General features: G+C 39.5%; 1 protein-coding gene across 8 annotated transcripts in view; it reads left to right on the top strand.

The window, feature by feature from the left end:
- AKAP9 (A-kinase anchoring protein 9) overlaps nucleotides 1-17,272 on the top strand; it is a 121,232-nt gene extending 103,960 nt beyond the window's left edge. For 7 of the 8 annotated variants that reach the window (XM_054189348.1, XM_054189344.1, XM_054189347.1 and 4 more), the window contains 17 exons: nucleotides 171-234; nucleotides 961-1,079; nucleotides 1,867-2,058; nucleotides 2,963-3,151; nucleotides 3,797-3,941; nucleotides 4,668-4,887; nucleotides 5,962-6,112; nucleotides 6,866-7,534; nucleotides 9,233-9,438; nucleotides 10,117-10,225; nucleotides 11,107-11,292; nucleotides 11,951-12,151; nucleotides 12,548-12,780; nucleotides 13,766-13,851; nucleotides 14,611-14,731; nucleotides 15,941-16,080; nucleotides 16,688-17,272. In XM_054189348.1, coding sequence (XP_054045323.1) covers nucleotides 171-234; nucleotides 961-1,079; nucleotides 1,867-2,058; nucleotides 2,963-3,151; nucleotides 3,797-3,941; nucleotides 4,668-4,887; nucleotides 5,962-6,112; nucleotides 6,866-7,534; nucleotides 9,233-9,438; nucleotides 10,117-10,225; nucleotides 11,107-11,292; nucleotides 11,951-12,151; nucleotides 12,548-12,780; nucleotides 13,766-13,851; nucleotides 14,611-14,731; nucleotides 15,941-16,080; nucleotides 16,688-16,731 — 3,075 coding nt within the window. In that variant the 3' untranslated portion in view covers nucleotides 16,732-17,272. The remainder of the gene's footprint in view (nucleotides 1-170; nucleotides 235-960; nucleotides 1,080-1,866; nucleotides 2,059-2,962; nucleotides 3,152-3,796; nucleotides 3,942-4,667; nucleotides 4,888-5,961; nucleotides 6,113-6,865; nucleotides 7,535-9,232; nucleotides 9,439-10,116; nucleotides 10,226-11,106; nucleotides 11,293-11,950; nucleotides 12,152-12,547; nucleotides 12,781-13,765; nucleotides 13,852-14,610; nucleotides 14,732-15,940; nucleotides 16,081-16,687) is intronic. The other variant, XM_054189346.1, reaches the window with a different exon arrangement.
- The last annotated feature ends 34 nt before the right edge of the window (nucleotides 17,273-17,306 follow it).

Genomic DNA, 17,306 nt, shown 5'->3' with positions numbered 1-17,306 from the left:
AGGTGTAGATCACCCTCTTGAACACCATCTTTGTCCTCTCCATTTTGATTACCTTGATTGCAGGGGAAACTAAACAAAGAGGCTCGTATTGTTTCAGGCTCCTCAGAATTAGCTCCCTTATTGTGAGTGGGTCAAATTAAAGGTTTGATTGTTCTCTTTTCCAAATATAGGGAATTCCAGTTTCTGGATTAGCACGTTCTCCACCGTATCAAGCTAGAGACGGAGGTTCTAGTGGTAAGAAACTTGTTTTTATAGATTTCAAACAGCATTATAAATTAAATCTGCTCTTTTAATATTAAGTTTAGCATTAAAGAGTTTGTGTTCTAAGAAATAAAAACGACTGCTCCCCAGATTAAAGCAGAAGCCTGTCGCACTAAGAGAAGGTGCTGAGTATTATGAGTAATGTCTATTAATTTGCTACAGATGGAAAATGTCTAGAGTGGAGATAGGTTGAGTTGGGGCATCAGATGCTAATTTTTTTCTTCCCGCTAGATTTCCTATGCTCTTCTTACATTATCTCTTCACCGTAGCTTCATCATCTCTTGACAGAATTTGAAGGTACAGCTCCCTAGCAGTGCAAGATGATGGCAGGTACTGACTTCTACAAGAGCAATAAAAATTATTAAAATGATTGCTCTCATAGGCAAAGGCTAAGCATATTAAGCAAGGGTCATTTGGCAGAAGTGCTTGTGCAAAGAGTTGTTTCTCTTTTAGAACTAAACTAGGATTTTTAAGTTTGAGGTTTTGGACGGGTTTTTACTTTTGTTAACAGTTTTTTCAAAGCTGTTACTGCTTTGAAACTGAAAAAGAAAAACTATAAAACAGGTAGTCTCTAGGCTTAGAATCAACTCTGGTGACATGCAACCACCTGTTACAACAACAGACAAAAATATTTTTTGATGCCTGTTCTTCAAAGTTTCAGTAATCCAGCTTTCATGTTTTTCTCTCCTTTTATTTTAGACTCTAGTTCAGACTGGAGTCAAGGAATGTATCTTGCGCAGACCCAGGGATCTGACACGATATCTGAAGGAATAGACGAAGGTGAAACTTCAACAGATTTACTTCCAAAAAAAATTAAGGTAAACCAGAACTGATCATTTTTATTATGGAACAAGAGTGATACTAACAAAAGCTTAGACTAGCTGCTGCTTGATTAGTGAAAAGAGAGCCGTTTAGATAAGCTTTAATGTCGGCTATTTAAATACATTTAAAAATATTTCTGATAAATGATGTGTATTTTTGCCTGTTAAATTAGGTTAAATACGAGTTTTGCAACTGTAGACTTGTTCTCAATTATGATTATGAGAAATAGCACTATTAATTATAATTTATTGTATTAATGATAACGTAGTGATCATATGTTACTTTTTTAAAGATTCTGTTATAGGTGTAGAATAATATATATTGTGAAAGTAAATTAATGTGTTTATTATAAACAGTAATAGTATCATGCTTTTAATTACATTAAAAAAAAAAAAAAAGGCAAGTCTTTTGCAACAAAGTCCTTGCTTCTAGCTTAATAGTAATTGCAAAAATCACCTGGAAGCTTCCCAGGACTTTGTTTTTAAAATGTCAGATTTCCATCAGCAATGATTTTAAAATTTAAGTATTGATTTGACAGATGAACTTTGGGAATTTTCATTTGAAACTGCGGAAAAATACATTTAGTGAATATCTGCTGTTTGGCACATGTATAGAACTGGGTGGCACTTCTGTCTTTGATATGAGGAAGCATAAATAGTTTCCTTATGCTGATCAATTTAGAAGTACCAGTATTCCAATATGTATGAAATAAGATTGTTATTGTTGCTGTTGTTATTAGAACTGGCATTACTGATTTCTTTTTGTATTTATTTGTATTATTAGGGTTTGCTGAGAGCAGTCCATCATGAAGGCATACAGGTGCTGTCTCTCACTGAATTTCCATATGGTGAGAGAGAGATGCCACCTCTTAAGCAAGAGTCAGAATCTTGGCTTGAGGAAAGGAAAGCTTTTCTAAGCACCATTTCATCTTTGAAAGACATCATTGCAAAACTGCAACTTCATAGAGAAGCTGAGGTATAAATACTACCATAAAATTCTATCTAAATAAAAAATAAAGTATGATAACCTTATAAGGCACATTCACAATTCAGGTTTAAGTGCTCTAATTATACTGCTACAAGGCAGAAGATTTCAGAAATATGCAAATAAAACTGCGCGTCTCACTTTCTGGTATTAAAATACATCCTAAATTACAGCTTGCATTTGTTCTTCTGTGCATTCATAGCTTTTGACTGTATAGATCCACCTTTTAAAAGTAATTCTATTTGGAAAGCCTCTTTCCAGTAGCCAATAAAGTAGATTTTTTTAACGTTATTTATTAGTGTAGTAGAACTTGGATGCTATTAAAAAGATACTGCAGTGAGAGAAAAGAGGGGGGAAATTGTTTAGAATGTAACACAATTTTACTCATTAATCTGTTAAAACTTATTAGGACTTGCCTGTTTAATTACCCCAATTAGACCTTTGGATGTACGTAGGTAGCTTCAATTACTTCTGCATTTACCTTAGCATGCGAAATGGGGGGATTAACTTTATATCATTATAAAATTAAAGCTGATTCATACCATAAAGCTGCCACATAGCTCTGTGAGAGTCCAGGAACATACATGTTAAGTCGTAAAAATTAGAAGGATGGTGTGATACAGTAACATAAATGATAACTACACAGGGCTAAGTTTTCAGTTACAAAAAGCTAAATTGCTTCCATCTAAAACACAAAAGTTTAGCATTTGTGCACGCAGAAGAAATCATAAGTGTACAATAAAAACATCCTTTTGTATGAATGAATGTTATGTAGCTATTGAGTAAGAAAAGCTCGATATTCCAGTGAAAACACACACTTTACATAAAATGATAATGACCAGTCTTGATGTAATCTTTGAATTCTGCTGTTTAAATTGTTTTTATACCACTGTAGATTTATGCAAGTACCGAATCTCCTGAAGGCGTCTCAGACTGGCGGGGAGAACTTCTGCATGCTATTCAGCAGCTTTTTGTGAGAGAACAAAACGTTCTTCTTGCTGCGTTTCAAACCGAACTTGCAGAACTGGGCATGAGAGATGCAGTGACATTGATGAATCAGTTAGAGCACAGACTACAAGAGCAGGTAATATAAAACATACTTTAGTCAAAGTGTGTTTGTCTACATTAGATTTTAATTTTTAACTTCTAAATCCATTTAAAAATAGTTGCATCAATAGTGGTTTTGACAGTGTAAGGGTGAAAACAAAGACTTGCAGGAAGAGGAGGTGTCTTTAAAACGAAAAGCTGACGTGGTGCGGGAAAGAGATTTTTGGGTGCACAAGCTATAGAGGAAATACAGCCTTCAGAGATCAATTTGAATTAAACATAGTTGTCTTGAGCTTGATTTCATTAAGTTAATTAGAATTATGTTACACTGTCTGAAAGGTAGCTTGTATATGTGAAGTAAGCTGTAAGGGGAGGAAGTGATAAGGCTGCTATGGGACAAAGAGAGATCAGTTATCTTCTCTGGAAGATGGAAGGATTAGTGAGGAAAATTACTATTTGCCTTAAAACTGATAACTCTTTTGATTCTCTAGTTTTGATGCCTAGTAGAGAAATAAAAAAATAACAAGCAGATCTTCCCAATATTACAATATTGACTTAATTATGACTTAATTGAAAATGTTTGGAATATATATGCACTATGAATGTATAAGTAAATATAATATCCACACCATAGAAACTCTAATAAAATCTGGAAGTTTACTTTTAAATATGTTTCTAATAGGCTACTAACCAGAGAGCAGCAATGGACTCTCTTCAGAGTGCAGACAGAAGAAGTTTGCTGATGGAGATTCAAGTGTTACATGCTCAGATGAACAGTAAGAAAATTAATCCAAAGAGAGAACAAGAGATGGATTCAAAAAGCCAAGGTGACTTATATGTCTATTTCCAAATGCTTTCATGGCAATGCTCGTAACGTTGTAGGTGAAAAAATACTGACTTTCTTTGCTCTCTGATTTTTTGATGCATACTTTTAATCTTTTTCAATCTCATTGGACTGATTTTGCAAAACTTAAGATACAGTCTGTGTTTTTTATGACTTGTATCAAATTGAAAGTGATACAACGTTATTTCAATTGCTACAAAAATCAGGCTTGTATTTTGAGGTTATGTCCATGTAAGCGCTCCAGTTTTTAGGTTCACAGCTTTGAAATTAGCTGAGTTGGATAGTCAGTCATAATGAGCAAACTAAGAAGCAATTAGAATGAACAACAAAAAGTTCAGAGAATATGTACTTTGAAATTAAGTAAATGCTCACCGTCCGTGTTTTGTCTCAGAAATTTGGTCACGATATACATACATGCCTAACTTCAGTTATGTTAGTCATAATCCAAGTGGTACGTATTGATATGGTTGCGCACATAGCCTTTTAAAGAAGTTTAAGAGTTGAAGTGATTTATTGGGAAGTATGAAAGGTATTCCAGTAAAAAAAGGCATGGGTTTGCTTTCGCTCCTCTGTTGAAATAATAGATTATTTAAAAAATCACTCTGAGTGATAGCCTTGTGGTCATTCTCTGTGCTAGGGGAAACTTTACCCAAATAGTTGGTATTGTTTGTTTACTAAGTAATTTCCATATTAATGGTACTCTCATTAGAAATGCTGGAGTATAATATGCAGCAGAAGCAGTCACAGATACTGGAGATGCAAGTGGAGCTCCGGAGTGTGAAGGACAGAGCAACTGAGCTTCAGGAACAGCTGAATTCAGAGAGAATGATGGGTGCTGAGCTGAAGAATGAACTGGCACAAGCCAAACTAGAGCTTGAAACAACCCTTAAAGCACAGCACAAGCACTTCAAGGACCTAGAAACCATCAGGTGCGGCTTTCAGTGCCAACCTTTCTGTGTTGACAGTGAACATGGTCTTTTCTGTGTTGTCTCAAATCATAATACTGATTTTGTTAAGGAACTTGATCTCATGAAATGTAAATGCTTCTCAGTGTTTCTGTAAAACATCTGACAAAAAATAGACTTCTGTTCCATTTGCCAGAAAATGTAATTCTATAGCTTAAGAAGATCTGATTCATAATTTGATTTAATGATTTATTAATATCAATTTTCTTTTTAAATTTTGACACAATAGACGACTGTATACAAGGTAGTAAGTACATCATATTTATTAAAGGTTTTTCTGCTTCTAAAACTGAACACGGAGAAAAAAACTGCAGAGTTAAGATGAGTTTGCAAGTGCTTCTGTATGAAATTCTAGTGTTGCTTTGGCATGGTCAACTGCAAAGGTAACGAGCCAAATATTTGGCGGTCAAGAAAGCCATTATTATTTGTGCCTTTACCTGATGGGTGTGCACATGTTCAGTATCTTAATGTGGAGCTCAGAGATAACAAATTAAGATAGAGTTTAAGTTGGTATTATTTTATAGATTACCTTGTAGCCTTTGTAGACCATCAGGACCACGATTCTTTTGCAAATTGATAGAAAATTGGTTTGCAAAACCAATGAAAATTCAGGGCATTGAGTTGTGGGGTTTTTTTGTTTTGTTTTTTTTTTTTTTTTTAAATTATTCCTCCCCCAAGATACATGTGTCCCCTTTGAGACACATGGCAGGAAGATACATTTCCCCTCCGTTCTTTCAGATTTTGGGCAGTGACTGGATTAAGAGGAACACTAGCTGCCTCTGAGCCACCAATTAATGAGAAATGGCAGCTGCAAAGTTACCAAGATGGGCACACTTTTTGTCATTTTTGAGCTATGCAACTCTTTTTTTTTTTTATTTTTGAGTTACTCTTGTTTTTCTCAGTAGGCTTTTCACTGTTAACTCTACTACATGAGCACTGTTTTCAGTGCACAAGATGGAATAAATATCAAGTAACTGATATCACTGTGATAGGATTAGAGCCATTGTCTAATCTAAAGGTTACCCATTTCTCTTTTAGGACTGAAGTTAAAGAAAAAGCAGCTGAGCTAGACATCCTCAAGGATACCATGGCCAGCGAACAGAAAAAATCGAGAGAGTTGCAGTGGGCTTTGGAAAAGGAAAAAGCTAAAATGGAACGCAATGAGGAAAGAGGAAGAGAAGAGCTTGAGGTATTCCATAATCCCAAATGGCCTGGAACATCAGGGAGCACACCAATATTCTTTTGGTTAACATTTCATCTCAGCTTACATTTTTGTCCAATGTGTGCTGCATGTTCTGTCTTCAACAGCAGTGTTATATCATCTGGAGCAGAAGAAAGATGTATAGAAGCTGTGTGGCAAAGAGAGGAAAAGGCTTGATGCAAATTCCATTTAAATCAATACGAGTTTTACAACTGCACTTGTCAGGTCCAAGATGAAAGGATTCTATTTTGTAGAATAGCCCTCATATGTTCAAAAGGACAGGACGCTGCTAACATGGTACTTCTACGGTATCTGATAAAGTGAGGGAGAGAGCAGGTATCCTACTTACAAGTATTAAGACAAAAAACCCAATCACTTTAACAGCATAGATTTATTTACATCTTGGAATCTTAACTTGCAAAATCACTATCACAGTTTTAGAAAGTAAAAGCAGCTAGTTATCTTCAACTTCAGAACTACGGCTGTTTGTAGCTCATTAAAAAGCATATTACAAATATTCTTCTTTTATGAGAAGATCTGATTTTAGAATAAAGACATCTGTAATATATTTTAATATCAGATGTGACCACAGCATTCAGAGTATTGTTGCATTAATTGTGAATAATAAAATCTGTTAAAAGCAATGTGCGTAGAGGTAGCATATTTGCAATTTGTAGAAGATAATGGAAAGTATAAATAAATGGCTTTAGTCATTTCTTTTCTTCTGTTTTCTTACGGAAGGATTTAAAATTTTCCCTTGAAGATCAAAAACAAAAGAACTTGCAGTTAAGTAAACTTTTGGAGCAAGAGAAACAGCTGTCAACTGATCTGCAACAGAAAATTGAATCCCAAGAAGCACTCAGTGCTGCCCAGCTGTCACGTGAACGAGGCCGTAATTCTGAGTTGCAGGTGCTTCTTGAATCAGAGAAGGTTCGAGCTCTCGAAATAAGCAGTGCCCTAGAAAGGGAAAAAGAGCTATGTGCTCAGCTTCAAAGTGCTGAAGATAAGGGGCAAGCTGGAACACCTAATCCATCTGAGGAATTACTTAAAGAGCTACAGAAACAAATGGATGAAAAACATGACCGTATAGTGGAGTTAGTAAGTGAGATGGAGAAGTATAAACTGGAATCTGTGCAAGTGAGACAGCAAATGGAAAAAGAAAGGCAGATCCAGAGGAAAGCGTTGCAAGCAGAACAAGATGCTAACATAATAGCACAGAAGAAACTCCATGAACTGGAGTCCAAAGTAGAAGACCTTCAGTGGCAACTCGGAGAAAAGAAGCAAGAAGTTCATAAATTAGGGAACGAAACAAAGAAGCTGCAGGAAATAATCCAGGAACTACAGAAAAAAGAGCAGGAGAATGAAGGAAGAAAGGAAGCCGAAAGGACACCCAGCCACAATCCAAATGAGGTATGGTAGGTCTGAGAGCAATGTGTAATACTGAACTGTGCAATTTAGCTTTTAATTCTTCTGTTCAGTTAGCATCGTGTGTCGCTGTGCCTTTAGTCAATCTATAAAATAGCCTACAGATTACAAAACACAGGCACCAGGGAAAGGGAAAGCATTCCAGTTTTGCTACCTAAAATTATTCACGCACATCTGAGAATGAAGCTGTAGAGATGTGCGAGGAGGAGCGTGAGTAGGGGAAATGCATCCGAATGTATTCACACACTTTGTGTCTCGGTATAGGCGAAGAATATTCCCTGCAGCCAGTTGCAGGAATGAGCTATTCCTACTCAGGAATGCTCCAGGTCACTGCTCTTCATCTTTGGTTCATAAACCATAAGTGGTGTTTATGACGTTTAAAAATGATCTCCCAACAACTTCAATAATTTAATGAGTAAGTAATCAAAGAAGCATGTGCATAAATATGTGTCTGTTAGCAAACAAAATAGAAGGAAGAAATCAAGGTAAAAAATTAATTTCAGAATTTAGCCTAATTTTTAGATGGATGAAGGTTGGAACCACGCTTGCCTGTAAATTTTTCTCTCTCATAAAAGGTTTGGGAAGTTTTTAAATATTTTAAAATTACTTCTAAAACTCTAGAGACTTCCTTGTAAGAGGTAAGTGTTGTTGAGTGAGTGATTTGTGAATGGTCCCAGAGAGGGTTGACAGGAGACTTGCCTCTTTGCCGACCATGTTTTTGCCCATCCTGCCATCATTCTGTGCTTTTTGGCAGCTGTCTGTCTGTGGAGCCAGAAGGAAATTGTTCTCTTCATCTAATTTGGCTACTGTTTTTAATCTTTTGAAGCATTGGAAACTACCCACAGCTGGAGGCAGGATGTTGAGTGTGTTGATAACTGTGATAGCATCAGCCTTCCTGCCACCCTCAGTTTGTGCACCTTGCTCTTCTGCTCAGAGGTGACTGCCAGCACTGTGGTCAACGAAGAGTCTTCCCTTTGGATCAGTTTGGCAGTGGCTGTTGGAGCTCTTTCCCCTTCTCAGCAGCAGACAGTATGATCTGCTTTCCAGGATCTGCCTGGAGTTTCAAATAACAAACTTTTTGCTTCTTCCCATGACGTTTACAACACGCTGCTTTTTTCCATTGGTACCACACCGTGGTCAGATATCCAAAGGCACAGCTGTAGACTCAGGTTTTCTTGGGAGGGCTTAGCAGTTCTTCCGTGGCCAGTGTCAGGCCAGTGAGGGTGAGGGACACGTGTTCAGTTGTGGCACCATCAGTGGTATGGTGGCCTGTGACCGGGGACTGACTTCCATGACCGTGGTGCGGTTTTCCAGTCCTGTTCCTCTGACTATGAATCGGTCACTGAAACACGTGGGCACAGTTGCCCAAATTCCGTGCACAGCTGGTAAAGGAGCTGCTGGCGGAAGAAACATAAAGGCTGGGTGGCTTCTTGTCAGCTGAGTTTGTTGGATGGATCCACACTGTCGCTGTACGATTGCTGGATCTTAGTCACGAGAGGCATCACGCTGTACCATTCACAAATAGTGGTTTAGTGGTACACTACAACAGTAGTGTAGTCACACTGTACTCCTTTCTGTGTCCGAATTGGTTATTTTCTTCAATTTATGACTGTGTTTCAGAATCAAAGTTTTACGTTTTAAAGCATGCATTATATACATATAAAAATACATATTTTTATACAGACTGCCTGGGACACGCCCAATGAGAGAACAAGGAATTGGGTTCTCCAGCAAAAAATGGAAGGAGCGGAGACCAATGAATCGACCTACCCCACGCTGACGGGAGGAGGAGATCTCTCTGCTGCTACTGAAATTCTGGAAAATGTCAGACAGAAGCTGCAAAACGCATCTCCAAAGCTGAAGCAGTTGGCTCGGAAAGCTGCTAGCAGGTTAGGCCAGTCTTCAGCTACTCGGTTTGGTAATGGCAACCAGCGAGATAATATATTGGGTTTTAATCATAATGCACAGACTGCAGACCTAACTCATTTTAGGGCTGTTGTAGGTTTATAATATGCTGTTACTTTGTAAGTGGATCATCCCCCTTGCTCCCTTCAGAAAAAAAATGGTATTTTATGGTCAAGTGAAACTGATCTTGATTCTTATTTTCTCGGGTTACTATCTTCTTAAGAAAAAAAAAATAGCATGGTACCAAGTCCTTTGGAAGTTTGAATCTGTTTTTATGTTGCTGTGATGGTGAGTTAATATGAAACATTTATTCTGAAACATTTGGGCAAAGCGGAATGCATTATATCTTGAAAATACCACTAAGATTTTCCTCACATGGATTGAACAAATTTGTGGGAAGCAGAACCACATTTTTAAATGAGCTTCGTGTAGAACATCCTCTTCTCAAACTGAGTGGAAACTGCTCTCTGCAAATTCTTTGTAAAATCGAGCCAAATTAATTCAGAGTCACTGAACAGTCTTGAAAACATTGCCGTGTCTCCTGTAAGTGCACTGAAGTGATTTGCTGAACGCCCAGTGCGTATGGATCGATGGGAAGTCCTGCCAGCCTGGCTGGTGGTGTCAGACTGTACCCGCTGTTGAACCTGTCACTTTTGTTTCAGATTACAGTTTGAAACAGCAGATGATCAAGACTTCTCTGCGATACAAAATGCCATTGAAGAAGTTATTTCAGAGCTGCAAAAACTGCCCGGATTGTCCTGTCTGGAAGAGGTGAGAGTGCAATGCTGGAACTTTGGTGGGGGAGTTTGCGTGACGAGCTGTGAGCGGAAACCAGCGCGGAGCTGTTAAGTCTGTACTTAGCCAGGTCTGTACTTTAGAGAGGAAAATCTGCTCCAGTGAGGATGCTAATTTGGAGTTGGTGAAGTGTTAAAAAAAAAAAACCTTCCCTTTCACTTTTTCAATTTTAATTACCTTAAAAGTGAATTTTCAACTTTTGAATTAAATCTTTTCCAGTTTAATGATAAATTTTTGAATCTCATGGCTTTTTCTTTAAAAAAAGATATTTTCCTTTCAGCAGTATTTCTGCAACTGAGGAAAGTTTGCTCACCGCTTCCTGGTATTAAAATCAACACTTAATATTTACTATATTGTGTTGACACAACACATTTACTTAAACTGCCCTGTATTTACCAAAGGAAAGGCAGTCAAAGACTGAGTAGTGCGCACCTGTGTAAAAAATTAAATGAGGTAATCTGTTACAAAGACTTCAGCAATATTTGATTTTAACTGAGCTTGGCTCGGTCCTTACCTGCATTTTAAGCAAGTATTTGCAACATGACTTGAAAACAGCTTTGGGGCTTTGCTTTTCATCTAAGTTAGAGAAATCTAGACATAGTAGAAAAGCTTCGCACATTGTTACAGCTGGTACAGTTGACCTTGCGTGAAAATATTCTGCTGTGTTATACAGGTTAAGCGTAGAAGAGAAAGTCACATTACTTTATAGTTTACGTGTACATGCATGTTTTCTTTATATAAGTTACTACGAACTTATTGTCATTATCTACAGAAGATTTTCACTGTAAGCCTGGTATTTTCAAGTTGGCAACTTGGATCTAATACAAGTTGTGTTTGGTTTTCTTTCTTCCTTCTAGCTGAAGCTTGTGCTGCCACCAGGGACTCCGTCTAGCTCATTGACCGAGAGGCTGCTGAGACAAAACGCTGAGCTGACGGGCTTTGTCAGCAGGCTGAGCGAAGAAAAGAATAATTTGAGGAACGCTGTTATGAAACTGGAGGAAGAACTGAGGAGATACCAGCACAGACAACCTTCTGGAGACTACGTATGTCTTCCGTGGCGCTGATAATGATGATGTGTATATATAGGCATAAGGGGGAGCGGTCTGTCTTTCTTGGCTTCCCTCCTGCAGAGTAAATGGGTGTGAGTTATTCTTGTCCTGTGCTCAGCATACATTGACTCGCTCTATTTACTGGAAACTTTGCGATTTTACCCAGCTTCCTTTTGTTAACTACTCTTTTATTTTAAATTCCATGGACTTCTCATTTTGATCTGTGTCTCATCACTGTGATGAGTAGCAAATGGATCCAGATAGCTTCAAGATCGTGAAGCCAGTATGGTCCAATGAGAGGGATTTTCTTCGGAGAACCTGTATTTTTCTAGGACATTGATCAGGCTCCTAAACTCGCCACCTGAGGTGTTAGGATGCAAGGGCAGCCTTGGAAGTGTTCAAGGCCAGGCTGGATGGGGCTTTGAGCAGCCTGGTCTAGTGGGAGGTGTCCCTGCCCAGGGCAGGGGGGTTGGAGCTAGATGATGTGTAGGGTCCCTTCCAACCCAAACCAGTCTGTGATTCTATGAAATCCAGTCGGCGGGTTGTTTTCTCTCAGTAATGTTATGAGCTCTCCACCCGACCAATGACTAGAATGACATAGCTCAAGCTTTTCCAAACTCTGTTGTTCAAATTCATTTTCTCTCATCTTCAGTCTTCTAGACACTCATCGGATGTTGGAGTTAATATCGATTCCCTTGTTGCCTCTGAGAAGGAAATTTGGAACAGGGAAAAGCTGTCACTGCAGAAATCTTTGAAGCAAGCCGATGCAGAACTCTCCAAGCTGAGAGCAGAGCTCAGGAGCGAAGCGTTCCTCAGAGAACTGGGGTCAGATTCTGAAAATGCTGTTTTAAGGGTAAGAAGACTTTGTTGCCCACACACTAACTACAGCCACTTTTTTCATTTTGATTTGGGCCTATTTTTCATTGTGTTCACTGTACTTGTTCTAAGTAAATGGATATTAATTTGGTTTCAAAATGTTCATCCTCAGATACCTGACTTAGTTTTTCTCTCTAAGAACGATACGTAAGCACATATTTTGTCCTTTCATGGTGCTCTATTTCTTGCTCCTCAGGTCATCCTCAAATTATGAAGCTACATTTTACAAGTGTGTGCAGTAGTGCAGTCTTCTCCATGATAGCAAGAAATGAATAATCACAGAAATGCTGTAAGAGTAATGATGTCAAAAGTCTTAGAACTGTGATAGTTCTTGGAGCTTATGGGTTGTTTCTGTTGTTTTCTCTTGTTGTAGAGAATTTATGGCAAATACCTACGAGCAGAGAGCTTTCGGAAAGCTCTCATATATCAGAAAAAATACTTGCTGCTGTTACTAGGCGGGTTCCAGGAGTGTGAAGAAGCCACGCTGGCCCTCATTGCACGGATGGGTGGGCAGCCTTCCTACACAGACCTGGAAATCATCACGCATCATTCAAAAGGTTTTACAAGATTTCGCTCTGCAGTCAGGGTGTCCATCGCTATTTCAAGGTAAACTGGAGGACGTTAGATTTTGAACAGATATGCCTGCGGTTTATTGTATATATTTCTAGCTCTCTAGTGGCATCTAGAACTTGTCATGTTCCATCCTGTTTAAATTGTATGTTTTTGGGAGTCGTGAATATAGTAGATACCGTGTAGGGTGACAAGTTGAGTGGAGCATAGGTAAAATCTGGAATAGGAATAAGCAGTCAGATTGTAGTTGAAAATGGCTCTGTATTTGATAATCAATCAAAGATGGAGTGTATCGGGTAAAAGTCATAACATTAGAAAAAAACCAAAACAATTCTAGGATATGCACGTATTTACAAAGGTATTTTCTGCAACTTAATTTCCTTTAAAGGTTAAATTCTTACGTGTAAGTATAATACAGATTTATGAACGACTTCTATCCGTCTTGGTAGTCCTTTGAATTCACAAGACTTTAGGTGTCAGACTGAGGATGAGTAGGAATAGATGAGGAAGAAAAGTGAAGGTTATTACTGCGTAGTACTGCCGTGTTGCTAGAAAACCTTCTTCACAGAGGTTTGCACCGCCGAGCACTTCTGTTTGCTCTTCATCTGGGGCTTGTGTGTAGTATAAATTCAAGGAACTATTCATATGCCTGTTTACTCACAGCGCTCTGCGGTTACAATTTTGGGGATGCAACAAGGCAAAAAGTCTATTTAGTATGATTTTAAAATGCTGATGCCCTGTAGTTCAGGTGCTTGAGCCATTTGCTGTCTACTGGGATTTATGCAGCACCTCTGGAATCACTGGAATTGCAGAGGTGAAGCCGAAAGCAGATTTGGAAAAAAGATGTTTTTCTCAGGGATGTGTATAAGGAAGTTTTTCTACTTCATCTTCAGGTTTTAGACACCCATCCATTGGCGTTCAAGAAATTCTTATGCCTTCTAGAATAGAAAAAGCACATTATTTTTAGCAGACTATTTCATTCATCCTGAAGTTTGTTGGTTTTTTTTCATTTGAAATGCAGAATGAAGTTCCTGGTTCGCCGATGGCACAGAGTTACGGGTTCTGGTGTACTAAGTATCAATAGGGATGTCTTTAGCCAGAACACAGGTAAATCGTGGTCCAGTTATGACTGAAAAAATGGTGTTCACAAGTCACACCACTGCTTAATGGAGATGGCTTTTAATTTGTATTTTCCTCACGTGGAAGGAACGGGGTGCTGTTCTCCCTTCCTTTTGCTGTAGTTGCCTGGATTAAGCTGTTTCTCAGGTTTCTGAGAGTTTCTGTGCTCAGCACAGGCACTAATCCGTTTGCGTTCTCTTCAGTCTTGTTTTGCTCCATTGGGGGTGGGATTTAAAGAAAACACGGCAACTTTTCCTATGGAGTGTGTTTGTAAAAACAATTTTAGCTGCATCATCGAGTTTCTCGTTAAGAGATCCGCACCCCCAGCTCTGAGAGGGGATGCTGAGGACAGGGACGGACAGAGGAATCGTAGCAACTACAGGTGCCCTGCGGTGGCCACACAGCCTATCGACCAGTCCCCCCGGCCTTTCCCTCAGAACAAAAGCTTGTCAGTCTTTTGTTTTAGCTTAAAGTTCGGGAAATCTGGTTTTCTGTTTGCTTTTTGGTAGGAGCCAAAGGAGAATCAGAAGCTTCTTTATTAATTCCTGGTTATCTAGGTCTGCACTGAAACCCTGTGAGGCCAGGATTTCACCTCTGGTTTTCTCTGACGCAGTCTGAAAGTGCTCTGCGTTTGTTAAACACCAGATTTGTGACAGGCAAACAGAAAACTCACATTTGAGATTCCCAGTAAAGTGCAAAAGGTGTTAGGTTTTTTCAGTTTCAAAACATTGCTTTTTGTATTTCTAGGTAATGAATTACGGCCCGATTCCTTCTCTGGTGGCGTGGATCTTTATGGAGAACAAAGGCATTCCTATAGATCCAGGTCAGGCACGGGGTCTCCTAGATCTCCTGTAAACTTTCAACATAAGTACGTTTTATTTTAGATTATCATTTTCTGCCAGAACATTGTTTAACTAAATGAATGCGTCAGCGCTTACTGCGAAGGTTTGTCATCCTTGATGCCGTAAGATTTTTAACTGTTGTTGTGAGGATACGTAATGAATTGCATCTCAGGCCTTCAGTGTGCCTTTACTCATCGCCTGGTCAAGGCCAAAGCTTGCAGATTTCTGCTGCCCGATCGATGCCATGTTCCTGCATCTGGTGGTAGATGACTGGATGGAGCTACGTTGACCCACCTCCGTAGAGTCTGGGCTTTGTCACGGAGCGCACCACAGCTGTCTCTGCACCTTTCTGGTCGGCAGCAGGGTGCTGAGCTGCCTCGGGTGCCCTCAGACGTAGGGAGAGGGAAAAGCGGGGCCAGGGAAAAGCGGGGCTGCTCGCGGTGGCCAAGGAGGGTCGTCTGGTGACTGCGGGCTGGGAGGAACTGCCACCTCCTCACGGCCACAGCGTGGGTGGGAGCTGCTCGGTAGCTCCACGGCTTGTTCTTGATTAAACCCTTTCAGTTGGCTGCACTAGAGGGATCTGTGAATCGGATGCCAGTGAAACCAGGTGTTTTTCACCAAAGGCAAGGTTTTTTGGAGCGCCACCAGCTTTTGATTACTTCATATGGAATTGTGGGCTCTGAGCTTTACTGAATATTAGTATATTGAATATCTTGACATTTTGGATCTTTATTTTTATATAAAGCACCTCAACGTTTGTCATCTTAGTGTGTGGCAGCCATAGCAGTTCACATGGAAAAAATGTTTAATTATATTAGCCGCTTTTAACTTTTACTTATAGAAAGTAATGAAGAGAGACAGAATGCTGTAAAGATGGCTTGTTCACACGAGCTTCTTAATAGAAAAGCAAACGTCAATCTACGACGGCTTCTGCTGCGGTCCCAGTAGGAATTTGCTGGTCAGTCTCTGTCCCAGAGAAACGCAGCAACAAATCAGGTGCCGTAGAAAGAAAAGGCAACTGGGCAAAGTGGCTGCTCTGGGGGAGGCAGTTTGATGGCTTGGGCAGTAAGCGGCAGGGAGGTTAAATGGGTACAATGTGCCGGCGAGCACAAGGGCGAGGTCAGGGACATGCAGTCAGTAAGGTGTCCCTGCTTACAGTGGTTTTGCTACATCTGCTGATATTTTTATTTGAAATTTTGCTTTTTGAAGACATGCGTGTTGTGTTCTGCCCCTAGGTTCCACAGTATGCAGGCAGATATAAACCCAGTCTCTTTCGCCTGCTCTCAGCTGCAGAACTACGATCCCGAAAGAGCTTTAACGGATTACATCAACCGGCTGGAGGCACTACAGCGGCGGCTGGGCAGCGTGCAGTCAGGTGAGGGCTGGGATGCTCTGGGATTCATCACAAACATCCGTGCTTGTAGGCATTTTCAGCCTTAACGAAGAGGCTATCCTGAGCTGTAGCAAAAAGCTTGTTAAAAAGAAAATTGTAAAATTCTTTGAAGGGAGACATACAAGTGTGATTTAATTACAGATTTTGAGCTTATTGGTAACGCTTTAACTTTCCCTGATCTCTGCTAAACATGCAGTAAGGGTTCAGGTGGCTTCTTATTAAGATTTTAAACTAGATGGAGAAAATCGTACCCCAAAGGGGGCACAAGGGCAATTTCTTCTCCTACCATCTGATTACAGAAGTTCCAGCCTTTTTGCCCCGTAGGCGATGGTAATTTTTGTGCTGTAAAAGGAATGCATCAAGAAAATTGTCAGATCAATAGGATGTAATTTATGAAACTCGATTTTTGCAGTTACTGCGTTAGAAGTCCTACTTCAGCATAAAATTTGTTATTTGAGGAAGTTTTGTTCTTAAAAGCTTTCCCATGTAAAATGTTTCACACTTCTTCATCTAAAAGTCACACGTTGTTGGTGAATCCTCATCTACTGATTCCAAATAATCTCGATGAAAATCTTTCTCCCTCGTACAGGTTCGACTTCATACACTCAGTTGCACGCTGGTATGAGAAGATAATACCGCCGTTGGGACATCTCCATCGCTGGCGGTGATGTGAATGGGCTGCCTTCTGCAAATCCGTGCTCCTCCTGTGCTTTTGTATCACGTGTATGTTGTGGGACCAGTATGAACACAGCTAGACAACTGCACACAGTTCCATCCTGGCGCACCCACGCGGACTGGGGTTTATGTATATAGGCACTTTGTCTTCATGAAACAAACAAACAAAATAATAAAGAAACCAACCCCTCCCCACCCCCCATTAAATTACATGTATATTTGTGGAATGCTAATTTAAATGATTAACTTATGAAGTGTGTATTTATCAAAAGGGTGCGAAGATGAAACGTGTGTATTAATGAAATTGAGCTACATTCAGCAAAGTTTACTTGCACTTTTTCTGGCAAGGCTACTGAAGTTACATGACTCTCGTAATATTTGCTACTGGCAGCGCAGACAGAATATCACTTGTAGAGACCTATTTTTGTAATGGTAGAAGTTTTGAATTTTATGGGTATTTTGTCAAAGTACTGAAATAAAGATGACTTCATGCTTTTAACTGTGTTCAAGAACCACTCCCTTATTCACACTCT

The sequence above is a fragment of the Rissa tridactyla genome, chromosome 2 (assembly GCF_028500815.1).
Source record: "Rissa tridactyla isolate bRisTri1 chromosome 2, bRisTri1.patW.cur.20221130, whole genome shotgun sequence".
Lineage (NCBI taxonomy): Eukaryota > Metazoa > Chordata > Aves > Charadriiformes > Laridae > Rissa > Rissa tridactyla.
The sequence above is the reverse complement of the archived record's forward strand: the minus strand, read 5'-3'. Positions and strand labels throughout refer to the sequence as shown.